This window comes from Anopheles coustani, chromosome 3 (assembly GCF_943734705.1).
Source record: "Anopheles coustani chromosome 3, idAnoCousDA_361_x.2, whole genome shotgun sequence".
In the NCBI taxonomy this organism is placed as follows: domain Eukaryota; kingdom Metazoa; phylum Arthropoda; class Insecta; order Diptera; family Culicidae; genus Anopheles; species Anopheles coustani.
The window spans coordinates 5,498,280-5,526,080 of record NC_071288.1 but is presented as its reverse complement, the minus strand read 5'-3'; the positions used below and the strand labels follow the sequence as shown (position 1 = coordinate 5,526,080).

Below are 27,801 nucleotides of genomic sequence, written 5' to 3'. Positions count from 1 at the left end.
TCTCATCAACGCAACTGGACTATATTTAGTCACCCTCGATAAGGCGCGATAACGCCCAACGAACTCTGGTCACACGCTCAACCCATTTACCAAACCATTTCAGTTGGTAGCATACCCGCGCAGTGCCTGGATACTGAAGTTAACTGTTAAACGGACCGGTGTGAAAGTAAAAGTTCAGCACGATGGCGAAACCTGCACCGAAACTGAGTGATATATCGATAAAGTTCACCGAGGAAACGCTAGATGAAATCGTGCGCAGCGCTGGCGGTAAACGGTGCACCGGCTGGAAGCTGCACGACTATGACCTCACCAAGGGAGATGCGTATTTGAGCGAAGTCTACCGAATCCAGCTGACCGGCGAACCGGCCGAACCGGACACCGAGCCGATGGTGGTGAACGTTTTCGTGAAGACTATTCCGAAGAACGTGGGCCGGCGGAGCACCTTCCGGTCGGCGGATTTCTTCCGCAACGAAATCAACTTCTACAATGTTGTGCTGAAGGAGTTGTACGGGTTTCAAGAGAAACGAAAACCGAAGAACCCTTACAAGGACATTGGCAGGTATTAATGCGGTCGGTTGGTGTAATAGAATGAGTTTTTTTTTCTAACATAAGAAATTTTTTCATCTTGTTGCCAATAGATGCTACGTAGCGTATTCGGACGGCGTAAACGATTTCGTTGCGATGGAGGATCTCGGACAGTATGGCTTCGGGACGGCTTCAAGGTAAGTTGCACAATTCTGCCAAAAGCGAGTTTGTAAAGTGTCATTGTGTACATTTAAATCTTACATCAAATATCTATGGCCAAACGTCCGCACGGTATCTCCATAGCCTTTTTTTTAATTCAAAATTTTTCCCTCCCCCTTTTTCGCTGTTCCTAGAGCCGAGGGTATCGGGTTGGAGGATTGCCTACGGTGTATGCGCTCGCTGGGACGCTTCCATGCCCTGTCCCTTGCGCTGAAGGACCAAGAGCCGGAACTGTTTCACAAGCTCGTCCAGCACCACGTGGAGGAGACGTACTATTCCGCGCGCCTTAAATCGTGGTACAACAACTTCTTGCAGGTGCAGCTCGACATCACCCGCGATGCAATTGCCCGCGAGTGTCCGGGCAGTGACATCGAGCAAAAGGTGAACAAATTTTTCGACTGCGATCTGTACGACCACATGGTCTACCTAACGCACACGCGCAACCAGAACTCGGTCATCAATCATGGCGACTGTTGGATGCCGAACTTCATGTTCCACGATAAGTCGTCCGACGTGCGCGTGGTTGACTTTCAGCTGGCGCGCTACAGTTCGCCGGTACTCGATATCTCCTTTTTCGTGTACTCGTGCACCAGCCAAACACTGCGGGAGGCCCACTATCAGGAGTTGCTCGAAACGTACCATGGTTCTCTGACGGACCTGCTGCGTGACCTCGGTTCCAACCCGGACGAAGTTTTCCCATTCTCGGAACTGACGAAAGAGCTGAAGCAGTACGCACGTTTCGGCTGTGGAATGGGAATTGAGTCAATTCCGTTTTCGTTGCTGGACGAATCGGAAGTGCCGGATCTGGATAAGATCACCGGCGAAGATTCTGTACCGATCGAGAAGATTTGGATTCTGCGCCCCATTCAAAGCCAAGCCGGGCGGCTTCGGTTAATCGACATGTTCCGGCATGCCATTAGCATGGGCTACTTGGATTGAGTTGCTAATGGTTGAGAGGGTATTATTTTAATTTCACGAATTTAAAAGAAATGCTTGATATTACGAATCTGCAATAAAAATACCTCAAAGGTAATGATATATTCAATTAGAATATTCGTGTATAACATCTCTCAATTAGTTCGTTTTTAAAAATTAGTCATAGTTCAGTCTGTAACGCCTGTGTTACTACATTGCACACGTCGGTACATGGGATATTAGTTTTACCAACATAAGAAAAAAGTGCGGATTCCATTTCACTTCTCTTCTCATAGCTTTCACCATCACACGTTATCGTTGCTACCATTCTGTTTAAATACTATTTTCATACCCCCACAAAACATTTTTCGTATTGTAGAGCAGAAGGAATAGAGCTATCACAATGCCTTCAATGCCTCCGGTCGCTGGGTCGCTTTCACGCTTTATCGTTGGCGCTTAAACACCAACAACCGGAAACATTTCGGACAATCGTCGACACGATTCAGGAAACATACTACAGTGCAGCTCTGGAACCCTGGTATCGTAATTTCATGCAACGACTCGTGGCTATTTCGAAGGACGCCATTGCCGTGGAGAGTGCGTCCAATGTGTACGAGTTTCCGGCAAACTTAAAAGAAGTTACTCAATCTTTCCTCGATAGTAACATCTACCATATGATGGCGGAGCTCACGCATACGCGCAACCAAAACTCTTTAATTACTCACGGTGACTGCTGGCTACCGAATTTCCTCTTCCGGCCCGACAGTGTCCGGATGATCGACTTCCAGATGGTACGTTATGGGTCTCCTGCGCTCGACATTATCCTCTTCGTTTACACCTGTACCGATCAAACTATGCGCCAGCATGGATATGATGAAATGTTGACGGCATACTACCAGAGCTGTTGCGATCATCTCGCCGATCTCGGTTCCGACCCGGACGTAGTGTTCCCACGCAGTGAACTGTCGAATGAGTTGGAGCAATTCGGACGATTTGGGTGTGGTATAGCCGTGGAATCGATACCGCTTTCACTGTTGGATGAAACGGAAGTGCCAGACTTGGATAAAATCGAAACAACGGAAGCTCTTCCGCTGGAACAGGTAATGACGGTGCGAAACATCAAGACTTCTGCAGGTCGGCGTCGATTGTTAGACGTGTTCCGGCATGCCTACGAGTGTGGATACTTGAAGTAAAGTAAGCAGAAACGAAATATACCATTTATATTGATTGCAACCTATCGCTTGTTACCCGAAAATAAAAATTAAACATTCCCCCTCGTTCAGAGTTGTTCTACATGCCGTTCATTTTTGTTTTTATTGACGACAAAAATCGTAGTAGTACTGCGACAGTGTGTTTTCTGTTTTTCTATTTAATTTTATTCATGTTTTATCGATTTATTACTCAACGAAAAAGTTTATTTTCTGTAGATACTGCTCGCTTTGCCATCGTCTTTTGCTTTGAGTTTTACCTTCGAGGTTTGCGCCTGTTTTTCTGTTAGCCGTATAATGTCTTCGTCAACAATACTTATTTTAAAGAGTGGTGTAATAGTACGTCATTCTATTTTTACAACATCCTCGCTTGGTTTGCAGATTGTTGACGTGACTCTCTGCTCATGGTAAGTTTTTTCATTTGCTGTATTTTTATTTCTTTTTTTTTTGTTTTTCCAGCTCACCTTCGCATCTCAAAAAACTCGCAGAAAAAAGATCCTTATTTTTTAGTTCATCATGAAATTAGTGTACGCAAATTGTTTTCGGCTTTAGCTTTACCCCGTACACCGAAAAGATGGGTCGTTTTTCTTGAGACAAAAAGTTGATTTACAATTACTTATAAGTTTGTCGTCAAATCAGTCCCATCGGTTGTATGATGATCTAGCACATAATAGATTATATATTTCTTTAACAAAACTTAGATATCCTATGTTTTATCCGGATCCGGTACAGAGCAAGGAAAAAGAAAAGTTGCACTGCTTAAATCACTGCAAACAAGCTTAGTAATCGTGCCAACGATGCGGGTTAAGAGACTGCTGTTAACTACTAGTTAGAGACAACAGATACGCTTTGAGTTTTAAATTACGTGCGATGGAAAAATGAATTTAAAGCTGCAAGACATTTCATGAAAAGTTCGCCCTTTGCACTTTACAATTATTCCTACGTTTGAACATTATATCTACTCCCTGTGTTTCTGGTGTTCAATTCTGTCGATTACAGGGACTCAGCGCTGACGGGGAATAAGTTTTATCTTCTCAAAGTGTCGAGCTTTGAGCGCATCGTTTTCTTATTTCTTAATTTGAAAACAAAAAACAAAATATACGATGAAACTTAAAATTACGTACAAAAGCAACATTTTTGCTAGTATATTACGATTTCCCATAAAAAAAACTGATTAGTGTAAGAGGCAGAGAACCATAGCTTCTAGAGCGATAGACGAAACGAGCTGCAGAACGATATCGTCACACTTCCATGCACGTTACCGAACACGTGTTACTGCTACATTTTGGTAGTGTAAGCCTGAGACATTTTTTAAACCAGCAAATCTTTACCATACAGTGAAAGATCATCATTCGCCCACACAGTTTGCTCCATAACCGATCAAATTAAATCTCATGAAAAGTGTGAGTTTTCCTACCACTTTTATCTGCCTATCCGATCGTTCCTCGTAAATTTGATCTTCTCGGTGCAATAATAACGTTGAAGATGGAACAAACTAAGAAACGGGGTTTGAAAAGTCGAAGCTCAATTCATTCGGCTAACGGCCGTAGATTTGATGTGCTATTAGCTTTGTGTATGTTTTGTGTACATAATCATTATTTTTAAATAATTACATCTTACCAAGAGGGTGCAATATCTGTGTAGTCAGTATTCAGTAATGTGTGTCTTATGATAGCAAAACAAAAATTCTGCTGGGCCAACGCACTTGTTTTGTTACCTCGTCCTGCTTCGAGGATCTCGAGAAGCGCTATCTGTTTGCTTGTTGGTTATAAGTCTTGTATTAATTTTAGTTTTTTATTATCATAATGTTTGTAATTCACCACCTCACCTCCTGGGTCTCACATCTTTTGCCCTCGCACGGGATGTAATGATTAAATCGTAGAAAAAAGCTTACAAATCAAAGCATATAAATTATTTCTCGATCGATCTTCTCATGTCGTATTAGCTTTCCTTTTTTATTATTTTTCTTTTGTGTTAGCCTATTCCACTTTGCGCACAAATTTAGTTTTCCTCTTGTTGCCGCTTGGATTCAACTGTGCAGTTTTGCCTATGTCCTAACACCTCTTGTCAGTCACCTTTTCTTCGTAAATTCTTTCTCGCATCAAGCCATGATTTATTTTTCGCTATTGCTTTCATTTTGCACGATAAGTGAAGATCTTGCCTAGGGAAGGAAAGGGAACGTCATAGAGATATCTATTTCTTCCTCAATCTTAAGGTTATGTGTAGTTTAGATCGCGTTTCCGCTTTAGTGATAGCAAATGAACCAATTGTTTGCTAAACTCCTTATAAACGTCCTTCCCAGATCTGAGTCATCGTACATTGTTTTCCATGAGTATTCGTGCGCGTTACATTTCTTCATTTTACTCACAGCGAGGTTTTACCTCATTTAGCAACTCTAGGGGGCTATTTTTGTATTAGTACCATTTTCTTGCTTCTTTTTTATTGAGTGTTAAGTTTCCCCTTGCAGGTAATCCCCATCATCCCCTACGTTTGGCGATGGCCGGCAGCTACACAGAGACAAATGGGCGAGTGGGTAGCATTCTTATTCAATGGTTGAACAGGAGAAAAAAGACGATGGCACGAGACAATATGCCGAGATACTGAAGGATTTCGTTAGTTGAAATAGTCCGGTGGCAACGGAAGGGAAGCGCATCTTCCCGTAATCTGCCCCCGTGATTCTGTTGGGTTCAAAAGCGTCGAAAACAACAAGAGATTTCCCAGATTATCGATACAGTGGTGGAAAGAAATAATACACATGAGCAAACTGTATACTTGGTAGTAAGAAGATACATTTTATACATACACAACAATTCGGAAGTGTACAAAATGGAACGTTACAACGAAAAAAAAAACCCATCATAAACGGTTATGCTAACATGTATACTTAGTTCAAAAAAAAAAAAACACGCGCGCCCTCGAACGAACACACACACAGCGAAAGGACATTCGACAATCCGAACCATTGATCCGGGCACGGGTTCTCTTTTCCGGCGGCATAACCCATGGGAAGAGAAAAACTCGTGACATCGTGATAGCGCAGGTCCGCAGGCACGGATCTAGGCTGTATGTTTAAAATTCATTTCATTTAGAACAGTTGGGGACAATATGAGTTTTTTTTAATATAGGAGCAGCCGGTAACATTCATATGCATTTCGGCATTTTTCCGCATCGTATCTTAAAAAGGTTTGACAGACGTTTGATAGTAGGGCGTGAGTATGATTTCGAATTAGCATGTTTCAGCTATGACCCGCTAGGCAGCTCGAAATATCGTCCTCAAAACGTCCTCCGCGCGAACAAACGTCCTCCATTTTTGTATGGGGATGAAACAAAAGGAGGACGTTTTTCGAGCAATCGTCCTCCTTGTCCTCCTCACCATACAAAACTGCTCGATGTTTGTGTCATGGAGGACGTTTTTGAGGACGATTTGCTCGAAATTGCCTAGCGGGGAATATTGGATCGTAGCAATTGCATAAGGATGTTTTGTGTATGTTGATGTGTGTGTGTGTGTGTTTGGAGCTTTGCTGTTTCTCTTCCGTTAATTTCTGTTTATATGCTTGTTTTACGTCCTCTGCTAAACGATCTCTAATGCTTCGTTTCCTTCGTGCTTCCCTTTATTTCTACTGGTCGGCGGCAGTAGCGGAGGATGCGTTACTGCTGGCACTGCCACCGCCGCCACCGCCACTACCACCCGCACCGCTACCACCTTCCGTACCGCTGCCCTCGCTGCCGACACTATTGGCATGCTTTCGCGAACTTTCGGCGCCAACCTTCTCTTCCCGTGGTCGCGCATTGCCGAAGATGGCCGCGGCCTGCTTCGTTTCCGCCAGCGCGTTCAGCGGTGCATTCACCGAGCGCGGGGCCAGCTTGAGCCGGGGTCGTTCCTCCATGTTGAGGTTCGGATTGGAGGGTGGTGTGTAATGCTGCGGCGGCCCGTCTTTCCTCCGATCGTTGTCACGATACTGATTACTGCGGCCATAGTTGCCGTACCTATTGTCGTCTCCGCTACCGGAGCCACTACCGCCGCCGCCGCCGCTACGGCCTCCTCCGTATCCGTCTCGATCGTTGTATCGACCACCGCCCATACCACCACCACCACCACCACCACCGCCGCGACCATCTCGGTCGCCATCGCGACCCCAATCATCTCGACCGCCTCCATCGCGTTCATCGCCGAAGTTTCCATACCTCCCTCGGTTCGGTCCTCGGTCAGCTGTAGCAGAACATCGGAAAGAAAAGAAGCACCGTTAGTTTATTCGCTACAGTGATTCGCCTTTGGAAGCGACCAATTAGGGAACGCAGAAACAGGAGGTGCTTCAGAGGCAATATCACATTATTTCGCACGATTGAGTTTAAGTGCAAGACAAAAAAAAGGATGAAATTAGGCGATCTACAGCAAACCTAAAACTACGGAGAGAGTACATAGTAAAAAGATGGTTGCTTGCAAATTAAACTGAACCGAAAAAAGTGTACTTCTAAACGATAAACCTAAAAAAGGCACGGCTGCCTTAAGTTCCTATCTAAGCTATGTTGTTAAGGAAATAGTACTTTCTTCTTCGATAACAATTCCCTCAAAAAGCTACATTTGAGCGGAAAAAAGCTACATTCATGCAGAAGGTGCAGTTTCTAAAACACAACCATAATAATAGAACAGTATTGATTGACTTGATCGAAGCCGGGCGGTTCGATCGAGCGACTTTACCGTTATAATTATTGGATCGTCCACCGCGGTTTCTATCGTAATCGTTTCTGCCATAGTTATCATTACCGTAGTTTCGATCTTGGACACCTGGCCCTCCACCCGCGCCCATGCTACCCGGCCGGTTGTTCATCGGCGGAGGGCCGCCACGGTTATAGCCGCCGCTACCGCCACCACCGCCGCCGCCACCACCACCTCCGGGCCCGCCACGATTCTGTTGTCCGCCGCGTTTATTGAATCCTCCACTGAAAGAACGAAACACACATAAATATAATAGTTTCACGGTTTTACAATATCGTAAGGTTCCAAATCAAAAGATCCCATTCTGATCTCATATCGCAGCCGAACGACGAGCGAAGAACGTTACGTTTCTAAAAGCACAATCGAATTGTACATTGATACAATTCATTGATAAGGTTCGCATCGTGTTATCGATATAATCACAGTGAATGGGAATTGTATAACACCGAACAAGTGTTATCGTTTAAATGGCATGCAAAGATTACTTTCGGAAGCAACAACCGAGCAAATGCGTTTACAATACGAACCGATCGTTTTTCTTTTGTTCGGCAATGTCGATCCGCAGCGGTTCCGGGCGCTCGTTTAGGACAATCATACCATCCAGCTGCAGGACCTTCTCCAAGTCGTGCAACGTATCGAACTCGACGTAGCAGAATCCTTTGAACACGTCCGTTTCTTTGTCCTTTACCAGGCGTACGCTCTTCACCGCGTAATCCTTAAAGATTGCGTTGATGTCGCCCTGCACGATTCCATGAGGCAGATTGCCGACGTACGCCAAGTAAGGCGGCTCCGTCGGTAACGGTTTACGGGCCCGCTCCCCACCATACCTGTTGCGAAATGGAAAGAAAGTGTAACGGGTGAAAGGATGGATAACAGATGTTGGCCACGTAGGGGCAAGAGGACGATTAACATTTAAATTAAGTAGGGGAACACTAGAAATGAGCATAGGGACTGTACAGGTAAACTGCCATTTTTGTCAGAAGTGGTGTGGTTAGTGTTTTTAGAGGCACCCGGCATCATCCCTTGCCTATTTTTAGGAAGTTTCCGCATCTTGTTGGTCGTTCATTAGAGACCCCGGCAGGAGCCTTTCTGAGGCAATTCAATGAGGCTTATTTGTTTGTATTTAACCAGTTTGCGTACCATTTGATAAGGACTCTTTACACAAAAATAACTTTCTCAAACATCCAATTCGGTTCGGAAATATTCATAGGTGCACTTCTTGTGATTTCTATTCTGAGTTTTGTTGGTGCATTACTTTGCTACACCCGAAAATGCTACTTCCGTCCCATGTTCCGGCTAAACGCCGTCAATTCCTCAGTACCACCACACAACCGCAACCCACAATTGCACCGTAGGGAGACATCACCACGAGTTTCGGTACCAGAAGCGGTGTTTCGGTATGGTGCCTCCAGCACTGATCGGGGACCGCTTTTGGAACACAATTTGATCACACTGGACAGCAACGGGAATAATCCATCGAAAGCACACATTTCGCACTAAATTTCACGCTATTTTACTGGGGAAAATGGAATGTTTAATTTACCTGTTATCGTACGTTCTTCCGGCCATATTTGCTATTAAATAGTGTTGGTTATTTGCTATTTAGCTCTTTGCGGGAGAAATTTTGACGATTTCGCGAGAGAATTCTCAATTCGTGAGAGAATTCTGAGAGAGTGAATTAAAGCGCATATTGTCGCGAGTTTGGAAAATACCTTTTCGGTGCGGTGTAGATTTTTTCTCGCTGACTTGACGTTTCGACCCGAGGTCGTTGTAGCTAGCTGCCGCACGTGGAAATACTACATTTCGTAGAAAACATGCTCGTATCAGAACTGTTTACTATTGTTTTTTCATTAAATAACAAGTAAAACAGTTAATAAGGCCCCGACCTTCGTTTTTTCGGTCAGGGCTACGCCTCTTGTGCGACGTTATACCTGAGTATATGCAATAGGTGATACACCAATTCATTAATTTTGACCTAGGAGTATTTGAACCATCGTGTGTACCATTAATTTCGGCATTGCCGACGGACCACCCATATTTCTCAAAATTATAATAAACTCTCTTTTTCGGTAGACTTAGCGCAGTCCTATCGCTGCGCTCGCTGCGGGCGCGCTGCCGTTTCAAATTCATTTTTTCGGCCAAATTCATTGGGTCATACTGGTCATCCTGTGTAGTACAATTTACACGGTAACTTAATATGTAAAAGTATATTAGCCTGCATTCAACATCCACTGCGTGATTAGATAAACCGTTATAATTTTTTAAGCTAACTGTTAGCGTTCAAATATTCGAAAAGAATACATGTGTCGTTCTTTGCATAGCTTCAGGGGCAAATGAAAACTAGCAGGAAGAGGATGATCTAGGCCGGAGCCTCATTTAACCTTTTACCCATTAATTTTTACATTTACTCCACCTACCTAAGCACCACCCTGTACTGCGGTGTAGAAAAAATATCCTTTTCTGGCATGTGCGAGAAATACATCCCTTATTTTGACAGCTGCCGGGGAGCTGTCAAAGTTGAATCTAGGGATGGTAGCTTTGAAGGTTCGTTCGTTAACGAATTCTTTTGCGAATTAATTAAGAAAAGCTCCATGTCCCATTGGCAATCCATTGGGTCAAGTTGTCTAGGTACTATTAATTTGTCGAATGTGCCAATTTAATTGAACATGTGTGTCTTTTTGGAAGAAATCTAGTTGAATTGGACTCGTAGAAACTAGGTCCGAAGAACGGTCTGAACCCGTTGCCGGGCACAACAATTGTCAAACCGCACGCGCTAGCACATGCTTTCTTGTGTCAGAAACGTGTGAGAATCCGGTGTGTGCGAACAATTTTCAGTGTTTCGTTTAATATCATCCCTTATTTTCTATCGTTGTTTTGTGGATAAACTTGTGTGTGCATTGTGGTTATTGAAGCTAAACGTGCTTCCATTTTACGTACGAAGCCATGAAGGAGGAACCCGGCCGCAAGGCGGCTGGCAAGTTGGACAAAACCGTGTTTGGTTTTTTCAACAGCTTCGTGGACACGGACGATGAAGCCCGGGTGCGTGGCGCTACTGATCTGATCGAATTCCTGTCGCAGGACGACGTGCCGCAACAAAACGGGAAGGATGGCACCACCAACGGAACCGCTCCTGTAAGTAAAGCCCACAGAGCACAAGTTTTCCTCGCGTAGCAACCTATAACTTTTTGTTTCTTTTATCCGTTTCCAGAAAACCGCCGAAACGGCCTATGCCCTGAAACGACTGATACGAGGTGTTGGCTCGACAAGTAACGCTTCCCGGGCCGGCTTCTATACTGCTCTGGTAGGATTACTGAGCCAACTCAAAGGCAAAGAAGACTGCCCATCTATAACGGAGCTGTTTGTCCTGGTCAAATCGGAACTATCGAACTCAGAAAAACCCACCGATGACGAAGAAAACAAAAAATTACGTTTGGAGCTGCGCATTGGCAAGGTCTTGGTCTGTGGGGCAATCATAAAAGCTGGCCTGATCGAGAGTGCCACGGACATGGAACTGACATCCATTTTCAAGACGTTGAGGAAGGGCATGTACAAAATGCTAACTCCACTTGTGTACACCTTTCTGAACGAACTGGTACCACAAATTGATGCGATAAGGTTTAAGCTTTTCTGGCCACAGTTCGAAGCGGTGCTAAATGTGCCCAAGGAGCAGCACACCATCGACTCGACCTTCTTCCTTCTGCTCCTGTCCACGGGCGCCCATCATAAGCTTGTAAATAAGAAGTATTTTGAGCGAAATTTCGGAGCTCCAAAGCTTCTCCATCCAGACGCTTTTCCACACCTGTCCGGCGTGCTGTTCAACATAAGGACATTGATGGAAATCAATCATCCGTTCTACGACTGTTTGCTGGAGAAGCTGATCAAGACCGGCCTGTTGGTGCAGTTTGTGGCCGACGCGATCGTACCGATTCTGGAGCAGGATGAGAAAAGCCGCCCTAAATTTCGCGACATTGTCGTGCTGAGGGTTTTTATTTCGTTCCTCGGCCGGCTGGATGATTACTCCTGCGTACCGGAACTCTTGCACCCATCGTTGGTGAAATTCCTGTTGCAAAACTTCAAAAATCTCTCGGACTACAGTGGAGATGTACGGGAGTTGCATCAGGAAGCGTGTAAAGCACTAATCGAATGCTACCCTAAGATGGTGGAAGAAAAGGATCGCTTGGCAACGTTCCGCCGTTTGACGCAGGCCCCCAGTAGCATTCTGATCGAAAAGTATGCCTCCTGTAAGCTGTTGCAAAACCTTCTTGCCACACTGTCTACCGAAAGCCTCAAATCGATCGGTTCCGAATTGAAGGCATTGATATTGGATGAATCGACCGCGACCAATAGTGAAAGGTCGTACGCGGCCCAGATGCTGCAACGTTTGTACTTGCTGCGCCAGTTTACATCCGACACGAAGGATAAACACCAGGCAGACGAGCAGCGGCTCGAAGTGGTACGCTTTTTCCTTACCCTGGGCGTGTTCTATTCGTCGGACGGGGTGAACGTGCTAAAGTCCTCCAAACATGATGGTGCCATTTCGCAGGAACTGGCCACCACGGTGCGCGGACTTTTCTTTCACTCGCTCGACCATCGTCATGCGGAATTGGCACACGAGCGTGACTTCTTGTTTGCCATCGTACGCCACGTGCACGAGACGCTCCAGGCGCACGGTGGTGCTAAATCGCTGCGGACTCCGCTGACCGATGAGCAGATGAGCTGCTGGAACCGCATGTACGCGACTGTCGTAGCGTCTGGCGAGGGCACGAAGGAGAGCAAAAAACGATCGACCACTAAGGACGGGAAAAAACTTGACACGGTATTTCACATCCTCCTGATGCATATGGGATTGCATCTGTTTAGCGATCCGGAGCTGGCCGCTAGCTCCATCGTCGAGTTGGAGTGTGTTATGAAGCGCATTGGTGGTAAAGGGAAGAAAAAACGCCGTCACAGTGTTGCGAATGGTGGTAGTACGAACGACAACGACGACGAGGAACCGGAGTGGATAGAGGTTGTGGTAGATCTGTTCCTGAATCTGCTGTCGCAAAATTCGCACCTTCTGCGCAACGTGATCAATCACGTGTTTCCCCATCTGTCCGAGGAGCTGACGCTGACCGCGTTCAATCAGATTATGTCGGTGATCAATCTGAAGGACAAAACCAATCCACTGTCGGCGGAAAATGAGGAAGCCGATGACGATGGTGCCGATGAGGAGGAGGAAGAAGAACAAGAGAGTGACAATGAGGGGCCGAAGAAAGCGAAGAAATCGAAGAAAAATAAAGATGACGAAGAGAACGATGATGAGGACGATGACGACGATGATGATGATGAAGACGACGAGGAGCTGATGGGCGACGAAGAGGAGGAGGAAACGATTTCCGATAAAATGCGCCTGGCGGTACAGCAGGCGCTGGGTAGAGCCAATCCGGAGACGGACACCGAGTCGGTCGATCTGGACGAGATGGATGAGGAGCAGGGCCGCAAACTAGATGCGGCACTCTCGGAGGCTTTCCGCGCGTTCCGTCAGGCCAAGTCCAGCAATAAGAAGAAGGGCCCGACGAAGGTCGAGCAGCAGATAGACACGGTGCTAACGCACTTCCGCATGCGCGTGTTCGATCTGATCGATGCGTACCTCAAGCACGAACCGGACATGATCATCTGCCTCGAGTTAATGCTGTACGTGTTCGAGATGCTGCCGATAGCGATGCGTGAAGGGTCCAAGTATGGGGCGATCCTGAACCGGTACAAGCAAATCTTCAACACACTCGTTCGCATCAAGGAGTTCCGGCAGAACGCTCAGGATGTCGGTGCGGAGCAGCTGAACCAAATTCTGCGCGATCTGATCGACAAGGTAGCGAAGGGCGTTGCTTTTCCGGAGCGCAACATGTACCTGTTGAAGGCGTGCCAGTTCATCGTTCTCTGTAGCCAGATGTTGGAAAGCCACGACCGGAAAGAAAAGCAGAACGGCCGCGAAACACTGCAGGTGGACACAATTTTTGGCGACCTGCTAGCAGACATTCTTACCAACCGAAATCCACCGATCGCGCTCAACATGTTTCAAACCATCTTCCGTATGCCGTGGACCGGCAACTGGCATCTGGCCGTGCGGGTCGCAACCGGTGGTCTTAAAGTTGGCTCCATCCGGGGGATACGCAGAATACAGGTGCTGCAGTTAGTGCGCGGACTGTTACACAATCGGCGCTTCGTGAGCTTGGATCTACCGCTGGCCAAACAGTCGCTTGCTACCATCTGCAACGATGCGGTCGCGCCATACGTAGCCGAACTGAAGGGCGCCATCAGTGGCGGTGATCGGTCGATCGGTCAAAACGAACTGTTAGAGTTGCTACAGTTATTGCTAGAAATTCACCGGCTTCAACCGCAACTGGAGGCTGGTGCGGTGGTTTCAAAGAAGCTTCAGAAGCAGCAAAAAACCCATCAACTGCTACACTGGGAAACCATTGGCCAGCATGTGCAAGCCATGCGTCGGTTCACTCTTAGCTCGCAAACAATGTCCTGCTATCGTCAGCTCTGCAATCGGCTAGGGCTGACTCCGATCGGTAATGGTGATATTTTGGAGGTAGAAGCGAATGGAGATAGCTCCACAAGGACGCCTGATATTCCGACCATCAATGGAGTAAGCGAGAAGCAGAAGAAGAAAAAGAAAGGTATGGGAAAAGGGCAGCAACAAACGGAAGACGAGTCCATCCAGTTGAATGGACACGCCATCAACGGCCACGACGACAACGGAGATGATGTGGACGATATCGAAGAAGAAGCCAACGCTGATGAGGCACCGGAACCGCAGGTCAACGGGTTAAAACGCAAGCGGAGTAAGGCCCAGGCAGCGCACAATAGCAATGATGAACACACGTCGGATAACACCAAAAAGGAAAAACGACGAAAAAAAGAAGCCCGGCTGCAGAGTGCCTCTTTGGGGTTGGAAGGGGTTTCCTTTGCAAAAGCACTCTAGGCTTGGAAATTTTGAAATACTTTACGACTGTTAAGGTGAAAAATATTATGTTTCACTGTTCCTCAATTAGAAAGGAAATTATTCTTGTTTCAGCATCTGCAGTTTCAGTCGAATTTCACAAGGAATTTCCAATGAATTTTGGAATTATTTGTCAGAAAAGCTGGAACGCCTATTTGCCCCCTGGGCTTATTTGTCTAATAAAAAAATATGAAAGTGAACTATTGAAGTCTTATGGTCTTCTTTCTATTAAAATATCATATACATACATGTTTTATATAATTGGAACTATTAATGTAATTAATTGTATTCATAACAAACTAAAAAAAACTCGCAATGTGTTGCAGGTTTTGATCGTTCGCTCACTTTTGGAAAGGATAATAGTCAAGCCCCGTATTGTATTGGAACACTTTCTTCGTTTTGTTCCGCTCGGCGGTCGCTACCATCTTTTGCACATCCTTCCGGTAAGCTGGCGGAAGCAATTCGTCGTGCAGTGTGCAGGTAATCTCTTCCTGTTGCGACACGTCGGCCCGGTAGATGCGCTTTCGGACAATGTCGACGTCTCGCCCGTACTCTTCGTCTAGGTCATCAATGGCCGTCGGCGGGGTATCAAATTTGAACACAAAATACGAGCCCGTCCGGTGCACCAGTCCGTGTGAGCTCGTTTTGAAGGGCAATGGTTTGGTGCCCAGGTTGTCTAGCTTCCGGATGATTCCGCCTTTGTCGAATATTGCCGTCGCAGTGCGCTTCAGGGTGGCTACCATATCCGGCTGAAATCAGCGTAGATTGTTGTTAATCTCAACACATATCTGGAAGGTTTTTTCTTCTGTTAATCCTTACCCTGGACATTTGGCGTAAAATTAACGATAGTTCATAGGTAGGCATGCTGCAAACTGTGTCGGCTCGCCGTGGTTTTTTGATCCTCCAACCGGTGTTATTCAATCTTTGCAATCAAAACAATCCGATTTCTAAACATGTGAAACACTCGACAACTGTAAACTTCAGATTCCCACTTCTCGACACGAACAAAATGAAACTGTCGTCTGAAAATCGTTTGAACTATACAACCAGTTATATTGGAAAGAAATTCACTGTAAATATGTGTATATTAAAAAGAATAAATAATTTTTACTTATTAAACTACCACCAAACATAGCGTATCACATATTCTATGATTTTCGAAGGGAAACGATAGATTCGTATTGACATGTATACTTCTCAAAACTCAAACCGGTTTGAGTGCTAAACAAAGGGTTCGCTGTCAAATGAAGGACTTTTGACTGGTCATTGCTAGTGCAATATTTAGCTGTGTTTTGTAGATGCTCGTACGCTGCACATCGTTTGTTTGCCGACAGAAATTGTGAGATAGTTCTTCCGTAATGGGACAAAATCAGTCTGCTGGCAGCGGAGGCGATAAAAAGGATGATAAGGACAAAAAGAAAAAGTACGAGCCTCCGATTCCGACGAGGGTCGGTAAAAAGAAGCGCAAGGCAAAGGGACCCGATGCAGCGCTGAAGCTGCCCCAAGTCACCCCACACACCCGCTGCCGGTTGAAGCTACTGAAGCTGGAGCGCATCAAGGATTATCTGCTGATGGAGGAGGAGTTCATCCGCAACCAGGAAAGACTGAAGCCACAGGAAGAGAAGAACGAGGAGGAACGCTCGAAGGTGGACGACCTGCGCGGGTCGCCGATGTCGGTCGGAACGCTCGAGGAGATCATCGACGACAATCATGCGATTGTGTCCACCTCGGTGGGTAGCGAGCACTACGTCAGCATTCTGTCCTTCGTGGACAAGGATCAGCTGGAACCGGGCTGCTCGGTGCTGCTCAACCACAAGGTGCATGCGGTGGTCGGAGTGCTTGGTGACGACACGGATCCGATGGTGACGGTGATGAAGCTCGAGAAGGCACCGCAAGAAACGTACGCCGACATCGGAGGGCTTGACACACAGATTCAGGAGATCAAAGAGTCGGTAGAACTCCCGCTGACGCATCCGGAATACTATGAGGAAATGGGCATCAAACCTCCGAAGGGCGTCATTCTGTACGGAGCTCCGGGAACGGGTAAAACTCTTCTGGCCAAGGCTGTCGCGAACCAAACGTCCGCTACGTTCCTGCGAGTTGTGGGCTCGGAGCTGATCCAGAAATATCTCGGCGATGGACCGAAGCTCGTGCGCGAGCTGTTCCGTGTGGCCGAAGAACACGCTCCCTCGATTGTGTTCATCGATGAAATCGACGCCGTGGGCACTAAACGGTACGATTCCAACTCCGGTGGAGAGCGCGAAATTCAACGTACGATGTTGGAGCTGCTCAACCAGCTGGATGGGTTCGATTCGCGTGGGGATGTGAAGGTGATCATGGCTACAAACCGTATCGAGACTCTCGACCCCGCCTTGATCCGTCCTGGGCGTATCGATCGAAAGATCGAGTTTCCGCTCCCCGATGAGAAGACGAAACGGCGCATTTTCAACATCCACACTGCACGCATGACGCTGGCCGAGGACGTGAATCTTTCGGAGCTGATCATGGCCAAGGATGACTTGTCCGGAGCGGACATCAAGGCGATCTGTACGGAGGCAGGATTAATGGCACTGAGAGAGCGCCGTATGAAGGTCACCAACGAGGATTTTAAGAAGTCGAAGGAAAGCGTCCTGTACCGGAAGAAGGAAGGAACGCCAGAGGGATTGTATATGTAGAAGAAACACCTACTGTATTGTCATAGGAATATAATAAATTGCAAGAAATGTCGAGAAAGAGGGTTTGCGTTTTTCATATTGTCCATGCAAACGCAATAGCCTTCCTTGTCCAAAAACTATTCAGTGGCTCTGGATTCTAATTCCCTTCCGTCACCGGAAACACCACTGGCAGGCAAAATTGTTATGCAAATGAAGAGAGAAAAGCCCTCGACGTTTTATGCAAATAATGTCCAGAATCATTACATTTGTAACATGTGGTATGCACTTTCAGGTCAAAATTTTTAGTTTTAAATACCAGCGTAACCCATCTCATTCCAGACATATACATATTTTTTAAAAATAAAAAAATCAATAAGGAAGTCGGTTGAAAAAAACGCGATTATTCATTTTATTTAAGCATGAGACCTGCACATCAAAATTACATATAGAGTCCCTCTGGCGTTCCTTCCTTCTTCCGGTACAGGACGCTTTCCTTCGACTTCTTAAAATCCTCGTTGGTGACCTTCATACGGCGCTCTCTCAGTGCCATTAATCCTGCCTCCGTACAGATCGCCTTGATGTCCGCTCCGGACAAGTCATCCTTGGCCATGATCAGCTCCGAAAGATTCACGTCCTCGGCCAGCGTCATGCGTGCAGTGTGGATGTTGAAAATGCGCCGTTTCGTCTTCTCATCGGGGAGCGGAAACTCGATCTTTCGATCGATACGCCCAGGACGGATCAAGGCGGGGTCGAGAGTTTCGATACGGTTTGTAGCCATGATCACCTTCACATCCCCACGCGAATCGAACCCATCCAGCTGGTTGAGCAGCTCCAACATCGTACGTTGAATTTCGCGCTCTCCACCGGAGTTGGAATCGTACCGTTTAGTGCCCACGGCGTCGATTTCATCGATGAACACAATCGAGGGAGCGTGTTCTTCGGCCACACGGAACAGCTCGCGCACGAGCTTCGGTCCATCGCCGAGATATTTCTGGATCAGCTCCGAGCCCACAACTCGCAGGAACGTAGCGGACGTTTGGTTCGCGACAGCCTTGGCCAGAAGAGTTTTACCCGTTCCCGGAGCTCCGTACAGAATGACGCCCTTCGGAGGTTTGATGCCCATTTCCTCATAGTATTCCGGATGCGTCAGCGGAAGTTCTACCGACTCTTTGATCTCCTGAATCTGTGTGTCAAGCCCTCCGATGTCGGCGTACGTTTCTTGCGGTGCCTTCTCGAGCTTCATCACCGTCACCATCGGATCCGTGTCGTCACCAAGCACTCCGACCACCGCATGCACCTTGTGGTTGAGCAGCACCGAGCAGCCCGGTTCCAGCTGATCCTTGTCCACAAAGGACAGAATGCTGACGTAGTGCTCGCTACCCACCGAGGTGGACACAATCGCATGATTGTCGTCGATGATCTCCTCGAGCGTTCCGACCGACATCGGCGACCCGCGCAGGTCGTCCACCTTCGAGCGTTCCTCCTCGTTCTTCTCTTCCTGTGGCTTCAGTCTTTCCTGGTTGCGGATGAACTCCTCCTCCATCAGCAGATAATCCTTGATGCGCTCCAGCTTCAATAGCTTCAACCGGCAGCGGGTGTGTGGGGTGACTTGGGGCAGCTTCAGCGCTGCATCGGGTCCCTTTGCCTTGCGCTTCTTTTTACCGACCCTCGTCGGAATCGGAGGCTCGTACTTTTTCTTTTTGTCCTTATCATCCTTTTTATCGCCTCCGCTGCCAGCAGACTGATTTTGTCCCATTTTGTACTCACGGAGAGCCTTTTCTTGTGCAAAATCCTTTCTCCAACGGTCTCGAAAACAACACTGCGCGATGACAAGACAAAAATGCACAAACTTGCTGATTCGTTTTCGCTGCCGAACTCGTTGACATTTGAACAAGGGAGCCCGAGATGTTCGTGCGTGATTGTCATTTATGTTCGCGTCGAAAGCTGTAATTTATGACATTAGTAGAAATATCCTTGCGGGAGAAACATTTGTAAACATTGTGCACGTGCGTGGTATTGATACAAGCATCATATGTTTGATCAAAAGATTTATTGAATGTACTAAATCGATTTTGTGAATGTTCCATCGGTAGTTGATTGTGTCTATTCGTTATAAATACATTTTGCTCCCTAACATGGCGTTGTGGAACGAACTGAATCTTATTCCCCCTACGCCTATGACTAAAGTAGTTTCATTGAAAAACATACGAGCTGGTAAGTGTTATTGATTCGCACGTTTACCTTCGAAACGTGTTTGATCTTTTGATGCTTTTCAGATGTACTCCACTTAGCAAATACGACTGTTGGCATGATGGAGTATTTTTCGTCGATGAAAACGTTCGAAACAGCCGCTGCATACGTTTCTCGGTTTTGCCATGTGTGGAAGTTGCCGTTTCGGAACATGCACGGATTTCAAGTGATGCGACGACTAAACAAAACCCTACTCCGTATCAAGGGTATGAACATTTTTTGGGATGTCCATAGCTTCCACGAGTTTCTTGCCGCAGACAACTACATGGGGAAGGAAGTAAAGCTTCCTGTTCGTTCAAATCTGGAATACTTGCTCGTACGGCTACAAGGACTGATCAAACTGTTTATACGTGTCGTCTACCTCACTAAAGATGCTGCAAGCTATCAGTTAAAATTGATCAATATGGCTTTCTTCCTCTCTCAAAACTCAATCTTTCTCGCGTCGATGGGCGAGCTGTGGTCATTGGCGCGTGATGCATGTCGAAAGCTGAATGAATTTTACACCGGCTTACTCGCAGGCCTTCGCATTCTTCCCGAATCCGACGAGCCCTGGTTACCGAACGGTTATAACCTTCCAGCCAGCTTAGCAAAGTGGCTCGGCAGCGAGTGGGCACAGGAAATAGTCTCGAATGCTAATTTACCCGCTATTGACATGCGTAAGGAAGCGACGCTGATGACTCTTATGAACGCGAGGGAAGACGGAGATGAAGGTGTGGCACTCGAAAAAATAAAGAGCATCGTGGTAAATGTGGATAAAAAGGCCAAAAAACAGGAGACACCAGAGCGAAGAGTTAAAATACCGAAACGTTTGTCATTGGCTGACTTACCAACCGACGTTGAGGAGGTGGTCTCCACAAAGGATATAGCTGCGGTTGTTACTCCGGCGAAGAGAAAACTGGGATCAGCAAAATCGACTTTGAAAACTGGTTCCGTCGGGGAGGCGGTAGATACAACTGTTCGTCCTGCGAAGCAACCTCGCCGCTTCGATGCGAGCATGCTAGACGGTCTTAAATCCAAGTTCAATGTGAAACAATTTATCGAAGAAGAGCGTGCTAAGCGTAGCGACAAGCTCAAACAGCCGATAACCTGGAGAGTTTCCGAAGATGAATTTACTGACTTTTACGCGCGTCTGATGAAAGATTTGAATCGGCTATCATCGGGCGATTTTGTGAGCTTCTTTAAAAAAGAATTTGTACAAATGGTTGGGGAAGAGTAAAATGTATAATAAATTTGTCCTGATCAAAATGATATTGAATGTCAATTTCATGTTAATAGCTTAGATGTTAAACTATTTACGCTGTTTTAAGGCAGAATGCACTACGAAACGTAAATGTCTCGTTTTCTCGAAGGAACAGTTTCATTTATTTTTTCTTTAAATACATATATGTAGTTCATTCAGCGGTCTCTCTTAAATATTATGGATAAAGGTTATCGCTTTCAATTTTTTCTATTCAATAGAGAACCCAAAAATGCATCTTTATTTGTTTTTCCTATATTTGTAGCTCTTTTTATCCAGTATATCCCTAAAACATTTTAAGTTTATTCGACGTTGGATTTCTGTTATAAATTTTCCTGAATAAAAGGACCAATTGTCAGCCATCGACGGTAAATCAAGATTTGTTTTGAATTACCCATTCAAAATCTAGCCACGGGAACTTTAAATCAACCATAAATTGAAACAACAACTCGACCATGTAAATTATTTTTGGAAATGGGAGAGTTGGAGGTGGTTGTGAAGTCAAGCATAATAAATTATCTAAATTTACTGATTGAGGTTTTTGGAAACCACTTTTGGTTTTATTTAACATGACAGAATTCGATAACATAGTTAATAAATGAGCCCTGATGAAAAAAAAATTAAATGATAGATGCTTGCATCGTTAAGTAACATAAATAAATGGATTATAATAACGCATAACGATTCTTTTCCACGCATTATGCTGCTTGGCTCTCATCCAAAGCGCAAACGAGTTTCAACAGGACGCTGGTTTGCTGGCCTTTATAGTTTTGTTTCTGTAAAAAAGAACAGATTACGAAGGGTCAGATTTCATTGGCATTTGCGAACGAGTTCTTGCGGGTTACATACCTTAACGAAAGCTTTGAAATTACGCACACCATTCGGTAAGCACAACGATCGATCCTGTCCAACCAACATGTCGTTGTGCGTTGGTGGAAGATTGGCAACAAGATTCATGCTTCTCTCCTGGACCTGAAAAATGTTCGACATTCCTGCAATCCATCGTTTGTCTTCGGCAGCCATCACTCCATTCATTCCATCGGTCGAGTCGTGTGGTTCCAGCTTGATCTTTACTGACGACGAGAGCGTAGATGACTCATGATCGTCGTCGTTTCCGTCCAACTTAAAACCGGACATCGACGAGGACAACCAGCCGATGTTGGAATTTTCGACTGGTTTCATAAATTCCCGATAACGAGCAGAGATGCTGGCGCTGTTGGTTTGGTTGCTTTTTTGGGACACATCAGTGGTATCTATAGTGTCTGTGGGTGGAGTTTTGTTACTCTCAGGGGCAACTCCAGAGTCTGGCAGTGGTCTGGTATTGGTGTTTCGGCTGCTTGTTCCACGTCGCCGTTGGGAAGGAAGATTATCGTCCATGGAAAACAAATCATCCTCATCGCCAGCAGACGATTTTGAATTATTTTTTACCGCTGGAGCGGGCGCCGTGGACACCGTCGTTCTCGGTTTCTTACGGGGTGCTATTCCATCGAAGTTAAAAAGATCATCATCTTCCGCTTCAAGTAATATATTAGCACGACGACGCGTGGATGCTCGAGTACTGCTTGTAGGACGGTCCGCATCCGCGGCTGCAGGCTGCTGTCGCTTAACCGCTTGAAATCCGGAAGGAGCAATCGGCTGAGAGGAGACAATTTGTGGAGCAGATTCCACTGGAACAGTGTCCGAAACACTTGTAACTGGTGTGTCATTCTTCTGCACTTCCGTTGGCTTAGCCTTAGGAATACTCTTACTGGGTGAAGTGACTGTACCACGTCGGGGACGCTTCGGTTCTTGGAACGAATCCTTATCGGGGTGGGCGCCCTGCCCTTCGCTCGTTTCCTTTTCTGGGAAACGTTTTGATCTTCTTAGCCCTGACGGTTCTTGCATGGAAGAGGAGGCGATTGGCTCAATTGCCTTTGGGCATGTGAACTCAACATCATTTCTCATCGTACTAGGGAACGTTGCGGCTCTTTCTGATCCGTCGGTGCTGGGTTCCGTTTCAGGAATGGTGTTCTGCTCGATCTTAACATTTCTACGCCCATCAACTGTCTCTGAGTTCATGCTGTTCTTTGCCAGAATATCTTCCGTACCGAGCGGTTCCGGCTCGTTGCACACCTCCACGTTGAATGCAAATTTATACGATGGATTGCAGTACTTCTCCGTCGAAGCGTACAGAACGGCAAGCCCGATTTCCACCTCGGGTATCATGCGGAGGCCACGAGCAGTGAACTGTTTGTCCAACGAATCGAGCGATTGCGATTGCGACTGCGAGGGTCCGGCCTCCTTCAGCTTGATCGTCACTACGTTCGGCTTGACGAAGTGCGTTTTGGCGATCTTCTCACGCTGCGCCGACCGACAGATGCCTCCGGCCAGCTCAATGATGGTTTCGTATTGTTTGCCTTGCGTGGTGCTTAAGAAAATAAATTCCCTGTCCTTAAAGAGTTCGGAACGCGCCGATTTCGGTTGAAACATTTGGGGATCGTTTTTGATGTCGCTTTCCAAGCATGTCGGTACAAAATCGGACACCGGCGGCAAGGTTTTACCCTGAGCAACACATGCGCTAACCACTTCAAAGTACGCCGGGCTGACGACGGGCACTTGGGCGACTAAACACGTTAACAATTTGGTGGTAACGCTTATAGTCGGCATAATCAGGTGTGTTACTCCGCCAGCGAAGGTGGGAAGCACTTCCGCTTCTAGTTTTTGCAGTAGAGCTTTGAAAGCGTTGCTCATTGCAAGGGTAGAAGTGAGGCAACGAAATGAAACCCTTCCTACTGTCCAGAGGGAGGCGCAGCGACCGAACTGGACCATGTCTCCCACTTTCAGCAGCGTGGGCTGGTCCTTGCTGATGCACACAATTTTTGCAATGTTACCGTTCACGTAGGTCCCGTAACGGGAGCCGGTATCGGTTAGTTTGATTACATCCTTGTCCGGCAGTAGCATTGCATGCTGACGACTAATAGAGTCATCGTCCGAGATCACTAAATCCGTTTTTACTCGACCCACCGTATGTCCGAAAGGCTGTGCAACCAGATAGTAAACATGTTCTGAAAATATACCCAAGTAAAATGTAATGAAGGGTACGTTGTATAATGGGGCTGTATCTGTTGGAGTTGTAGTTACGTGTTTTTTTATTCGTCAGGTACCACATGTTGAATAATTTAACATTGAAAACTTGACAACACAAGTGGATAAGAACGAAATCTACGCACAAATAAAATTCAAGTGAATTTGATTACGAATTTTGTACCGCTCGAAATTTGACGTTTCGCTGTCACTGGTGAGACCTCGCACTCATTGTTGTTTGCTTTCCGTGTTTACGTCAAAGACTGTTGGTGTGGTAATGCGGAAGGCAATTTATTAACCAGCTGGACGTAACATATTTGTCCAAATTGATTCGCCATCAATTGGCAGTGTAGATCAGCAGTAGGAGCAAAGTGTGGTGCATTAGCTAAAAACATTTGTGAAGAAGTTTGGTTCGCGAGTGTGGCTGCATCTCATCCGGATCTGGTGAAATCTCCCGTCGCTGTCATCCGCGAGCGCGTGATATCAGAAGACGATCACCAACAACCGACGCAACCTGCTGCTTCCCTCTGTGCAATCACAGTAGATTCCAACGGAGGACAAACATGTTCCGACTAGCGGTTACATCACGCATTTGTCTGCAGCTCGTCCGAAGGGAGCTTTCGACCCTTCAGGCGCCCAATGCTTACGTGAAATTTGCACCGATCACTTCCGCCTTCACCAGCACCAGAAGGGCAGCACATACGACAAATGGCACCGTCAGCCCTGCGAGATCGTTGTCTACATCCCAGCCCAAACTGCAAAGTGAAGAGTAAGTGTACCAGCATGGAATAGATTATATGAATGCTTTAAATAATTTGTTTTAGTGCTATACTTCCGCTGGTCGCTTGCCAACTTATTTGATGGCCAACGATACCGCCTGTGTGTGCAATGTACATCGCGTAAAAGTGAAAGTTTTCACTAGGGAATGTTCAACACAGTTTAATAATCAGCACTTCCCTAAGCTAGTAAACACCCTGCTCGACCTAGACCTGTTGTAAGGTTCTAGTATCGGTGTTAGAAGTTCAATCTAACTCAAGTTCATGATTACAATTTTCATGTTTAGCCAATTTACACTCGTAATTGCTTGGGACGCGAAGAAACTACCAAGGTCATTCACATTAGGAGTGAAGAATCATTATTTATTCACTCAAGTGGTTGGATGACGAGGCTAAATTGCTATCTTCGCTATCTTTTTTTTTATGCCTTGGCAAGGCAAATAAGCTGCAAAAAGATATCAATAGATAACGTGTCTTTATAGCCTGACGTCTGATCGATGATTCATTCAAAACTGCATTCGTTTATCAGAACCCGAATCCATAAATGGTTATAATAATTTCAACCGTATATTTTTTTCCTTTCAGAGTTGAGGTGACATTCGTGCGAGCCAATGGGGAGAGGGTTAAAGTTAAGGGCAAGATAGGAGACTCACTGCTGGACGTGGTGGTGAACAACAACATCGATTTCGAAGGGTTCGGCGCCTGCGAAGGTACCCTCACCTGCTCCACTTGCCATCTGATCTTCTCCAAGCCGGACTACGATCGGCTGCCGGAGAAACCGAGCGACGAAGAGCTGGACATGTTGGATCTGGCGTACGAATTAACCGACACCTCGCGGCTCGGTTGTCAAATCACGCTGTCGAAGGACCTGCAGGGACTGGAGGTGCGCGTGCCGGCCACGATCAACGATGCCAGAAGCTAGAGGACCGTTGGTAGCTCGATATCGATGAACCAACTCAGGACACCGTTTTTCCCTTCCCTAATGCATTCTTAGAATGGCCCTCAGATTACTGTTATGTCCGTCGTTGGGAAGTATTCTTTCCTGTGTAAATAAACTCATGTGCGACGGATCAACCGAACAAATCACATTTAAATGTTAACGGAACACGAGAGTAATCGCGACGCTACGAATTGATATGATACATATTCAATTAGGGTCCCGTCGTCGCCAGCGCATATATTTTATCAATTTCCAGTGCTTGGAATCAGATTGACAATGCTAACAGAATCGCATATGAAATGATCCTAGTGAAGCAGCTTCATCGCAAGTTACACAATGAACACACTTAAGTATATCGTTTGTCAATAGTAAAATGCACTCATAGATGTGCACAACCAGGTATAGAAAATATTCATGGAGAAATGTGTAGCATATGTTCGTTAGAAAGATGTTTTTGATTAATTTTTGCTATATTTAAAAAAAACAGTGCAAAATCAAACGGTTCAAATAAATGGTTCTATTTATCAAATGGTAAGACTATGCTAAAGTTGCTTTTTACTGTTTTAAAACGTTGTTTAATGATTTTCTAGTATGTTAAAATAGGGTAGCAAGTTTATTCCCTTTTGTTTTGTGGAATTAAACCTCAAATATCGTATTCTTCAACATGCATTTTGTGTTGACCAGTCATTTCAAAGAGCAACAACTAGTTGAGTTTTGTTACTGAAATGTAAAGTAGTTCCATGAAAAAGCCATAGGTTCTTCAAAATAAGCGGGATATTTTGGGTATTACGTACAAACACCGCTTAGTCAAACAGAATGTTTTTTTAAATTTTTTTGGACAGAATTTATTTGTAATGTATTGTTTGATCGTTTTATACATCATTTCTTTTAGTTCCGAAAGTGTTACTTTTTATCAAGGATCGTTTATTCTATTACCCATCCCATTATCACTTGTTAATTTTCAAGATCAACAATTTCCATCTCTCTTGAGAGTAAAACTAACAAACCTACCACCTCAAATACTGCCCATGAACGAGAAGTTAATCTATAAATTGGCTTGACACTAAAAAAATGAAACAGATTGCCGGTCTGTGATGATCACACTCCCCGTCGCTGTGTTCGCATATGATTACGGATGAATAATTTGCTTCCCTTCTGGACGAGCCTTTCCATTTCGCGCCAAGACCATGTCACCCGTGGCGGGCCTGGAATGCTGGAAGGAAGGTCTGAGATCAGGCCCACCATTGTATGCCAATTGGATGGGGCAGCAAAAAGTTACGCCTCGCACGGGACACCCCCTGTTCCCATCCCTTTCCGCTACATGCTGCGGATCGTGGATGATCGTGACGAATCTGTCTGGCTCGCACCACCCACCGCGCGTCTACGAATTCGCCATTCCGGGGGTGACTGTTTGGAAACCGAGCTTTCCCCGGGTCGGTACCCTGAACTCCCGTCCATGGGAGTCGTCTCGCAGTAAGTGGAGTAAGCGATCCCGTGGTATCGGTCAGAGGTGAGTGGATGAAAAGAGACGCTGATTAGGCTTATCTATGCTTCATCTTTTTCATTTTCCATGATGGTGCTACGCAATGGCTAATGGGCGTTTATAATTCGTTTAGTTTTCATTGGATTGTCACACTTTCTCCCTGCATTGCTATGATTTTCCGCCAGTGTTTGAGCGCACTCTGGAAGTGGGCAAAATAGTGAATATTTTATTCAATTTCGTTAGTCCTATAAACGAATGCAATCAACGGTCGATTTAAATGTAACTGTAGCAAATAATTGTCGATGAACTGGCAGCGACCACGATATTGTTTAAGGCACACATGTTTCTCCAGCTGTGCTTCGTACATGCTATACTATAGCAGGAAAGTTTTCCTACCTGCCCAAGCGCTGTCTTTATTCGGTGGAAAAAATCCTAACCGGGCCCGCGGGTACCAGCGGCCTTTCACTTTCGCCCACAGTAATAATTTCCATATAGTCCTGGTGGCCCGTGAGCTTTAATTTAAGCTGCAACTAGCAGGAAACACGAAACATAACCAGACATGCAATGGGTTAGTGTCTCGCGCGATATGATCTACGAACGGCACCGTTTGGGGAAGCGGACGTACATATTTAAGCCGCGGATGTGTGTAGCGCTTAGTCTCCATGTCCTCGGGCCAAATGACCAAACACGGGGCGCAAGAGGGGGAGAAGCAGTTCAACTTTCGTCGAGTGTGGGCACAGAAGGCCCAACCCTGGCCCAGTTCCGTCCGTGGCCTAATCCGTATCGTCGTGCTCGAATTTTTTTAGAGAGTCCAGCGGAAAGAAAACTA

At 46.0% G+C, this 27,801-nt stretch overlaps 10 protein-coding genes across 11 annotated transcripts; 6 read left to right on the top strand and 4 right to left on the bottom strand.

Moving 5' to 3' along the window:
- The first annotated feature begins 182 nt into the window (after window positions 1-182).
- Window positions 183-1,784, top strand: LOC131260391 (uncharacterized). The gene is made up of 3 exons (XM_058262095.1): window positions 183-559; window positions 639-722; window positions 879-1,784. Exons 1-3 carry the CDS (start codon window positions 183-185, stop codon window positions 1,681-1,683), a joined length of 1,266 nt encoding a protein of 421 aa, XP_058118078.1. The 3' UTR covers window positions 1,684-1,784.
- LOC131260390 (uncharacterized) lies at window positions 1,777-2,854 on the top strand. The gene is made up of 2 exons (XM_058262094.1): window positions 1,777-1,802; window positions 2,039-2,854. Exons 1-2 carry the CDS (start codon window positions 1,777-1,779, stop codon window positions 2,850-2,852), a joined length of 840 nt encoding a protein of 279 aa, XP_058118077.1. The 3' UTR covers window positions 2,853-2,854.
- A 3,465-nt stretch (window positions 2,855-6,319) lies between these two features.
- LOC131259779 (eukaryotic translation initiation factor 4H-like) lies at window positions 6,320-9,155 on the bottom strand. Of its 2 annotated transcripts, none has more exons than XM_058261366.1 (4): window positions 9,128-9,155; window positions 8,112-8,411; window positions 7,567-7,808; window positions 6,320-7,077 (listed from the first exon to the last, which is right to left on the bottom strand). In XM_058261366.1, the coding sequence occupies exons 1-4, from the start codon at window positions 9,151-9,153 to the stop codon at window positions 6,485-6,487; spliced, it is 1,161 nt and encodes a 386-aa protein (XP_058117349.1). In that variant the 5' UTR covers window positions 9,154-9,155; the 3' UTR covers window positions 6,320-6,484. The 2 variants fall into 2 exon arrangements, with proteins under 2 accessions (XP_058117349.1, XP_058117350.1); XM_058261367.1 differs by having other exon boundaries at window positions 7,633-7,808.
- Window positions 9,156-10,427: 1,272 nt separating this feature from the next.
- Window positions 10,428-14,740, top strand: LOC131259778 (myb-binding protein 1A). The gene is made up of 2 exons (XM_058261365.1): window positions 10,428-10,716; window positions 10,793-14,740. Exons 1-2 carry the CDS (start codon window positions 10,528-10,530, stop codon window positions 14,549-14,551), a joined length of 3,948 nt encoding a protein of 1,315 aa, XP_058117348.1. The 5' UTR covers window positions 10,428-10,527; the 3' UTR covers window positions 14,552-14,740.
- An 89-nt stretch (window positions 14,741-14,829) lies between these two features.
- Window positions 14,830-15,547, bottom strand: LOC131258673 (small ribosomal subunit protein bS6m). The gene is made up of 2 exons (XM_058260032.1): window positions 15,389-15,547; window positions 14,830-15,318 (listed from the first exon to the last, which is right to left on the bottom strand). The coding sequence occupies exons 1-2, from the start codon at window positions 15,431-15,433 to the stop codon at window positions 14,911-14,913; spliced, it is 453 nt and encodes a 150-aa protein (XP_058116015.1). The 5' UTR covers window positions 15,434-15,547; the 3' UTR covers window positions 14,830-14,910.
- Window positions 15,548-15,839: 292 nt separating this feature from the next.
- LOC131260469 (26S proteasome regulatory subunit 4) lies at window positions 15,840-17,512 on the top strand. The gene has a single exon (XM_058262198.1). The coding sequence runs from the start codon at window positions 15,928-15,930 to the stop codon at window positions 17,242-17,244; it is 1,317 nt and encodes a 438-aa protein (XP_058118181.1). The 5' UTR covers window positions 15,840-15,927; the 3' UTR covers window positions 17,245-17,512.
- A 92-nt stretch (window positions 17,513-17,604) lies between these two features.
- LOC131260468 (26S proteasome regulatory subunit 4) lies at window positions 17,605-19,076 on the bottom strand. Its single transcript, XM_058262196.1, has one exon. The coding sequence runs from the start codon at window positions 18,977-18,979 to the stop codon at window positions 17,663-17,665; it is 1,317 nt and encodes a 438-aa protein (XP_058118179.1). The 5' UTR covers window positions 18,980-19,076; the 3' UTR covers window positions 17,605-17,662.
- Window positions 19,077-19,275: 199 nt separating this feature from the next.
- LOC131272849 (uncharacterized) lies at window positions 19,276-20,719 on the top strand. The gene is made up of 2 exons (XM_058274718.1): window positions 19,276-19,437; window positions 19,500-20,719. Exons 1-2 carry the CDS (start codon window positions 19,359-19,361, stop codon window positions 20,687-20,689), a joined length of 1,269 nt encoding a protein of 422 aa, XP_058130701.1. The 5' UTR covers window positions 19,276-19,358; the 3' UTR covers window positions 20,690-20,719.
- A 524-nt stretch (window positions 20,720-21,243) lies between these two features.
- On the bottom strand, window positions 21,244-23,954 carry LOC131272848 (nibrin). The gene is made up of 3 exons (XM_058274717.1): window positions 23,831-23,954; window positions 21,560-23,754; window positions 21,244-21,486 (listed from the first exon to the last, which is right to left on the bottom strand). The coding sequence occupies exons 1-3, from the start codon at window positions 23,856-23,858 to the stop codon at window positions 21,409-21,411; spliced, it is 2,301 nt and encodes a 766-aa protein (XP_058130700.1). The 5' UTR covers window positions 23,859-23,954; the 3' UTR covers window positions 21,244-21,408.
- Window positions 23,955-24,020: 66 nt separating this feature from the next.
- LOC131272178 (adrenodoxin-like protein 2, mitochondrial) lies at window positions 24,021-26,024 on the top strand. The gene is made up of 2 exons (XM_058273832.1): window positions 24,021-24,542; window positions 25,135-26,024. Exons 1-2 carry the CDS (start codon window positions 24,337-24,339, stop codon window positions 25,469-25,471), a joined length of 543 nt encoding a protein of 180 aa, XP_058129815.1. The 5' UTR covers window positions 24,021-24,336; the 3' UTR covers window positions 25,472-26,024.
- The last annotated feature ends 1,777 nt before the right edge of the window (window positions 26,025-27,801 follow it).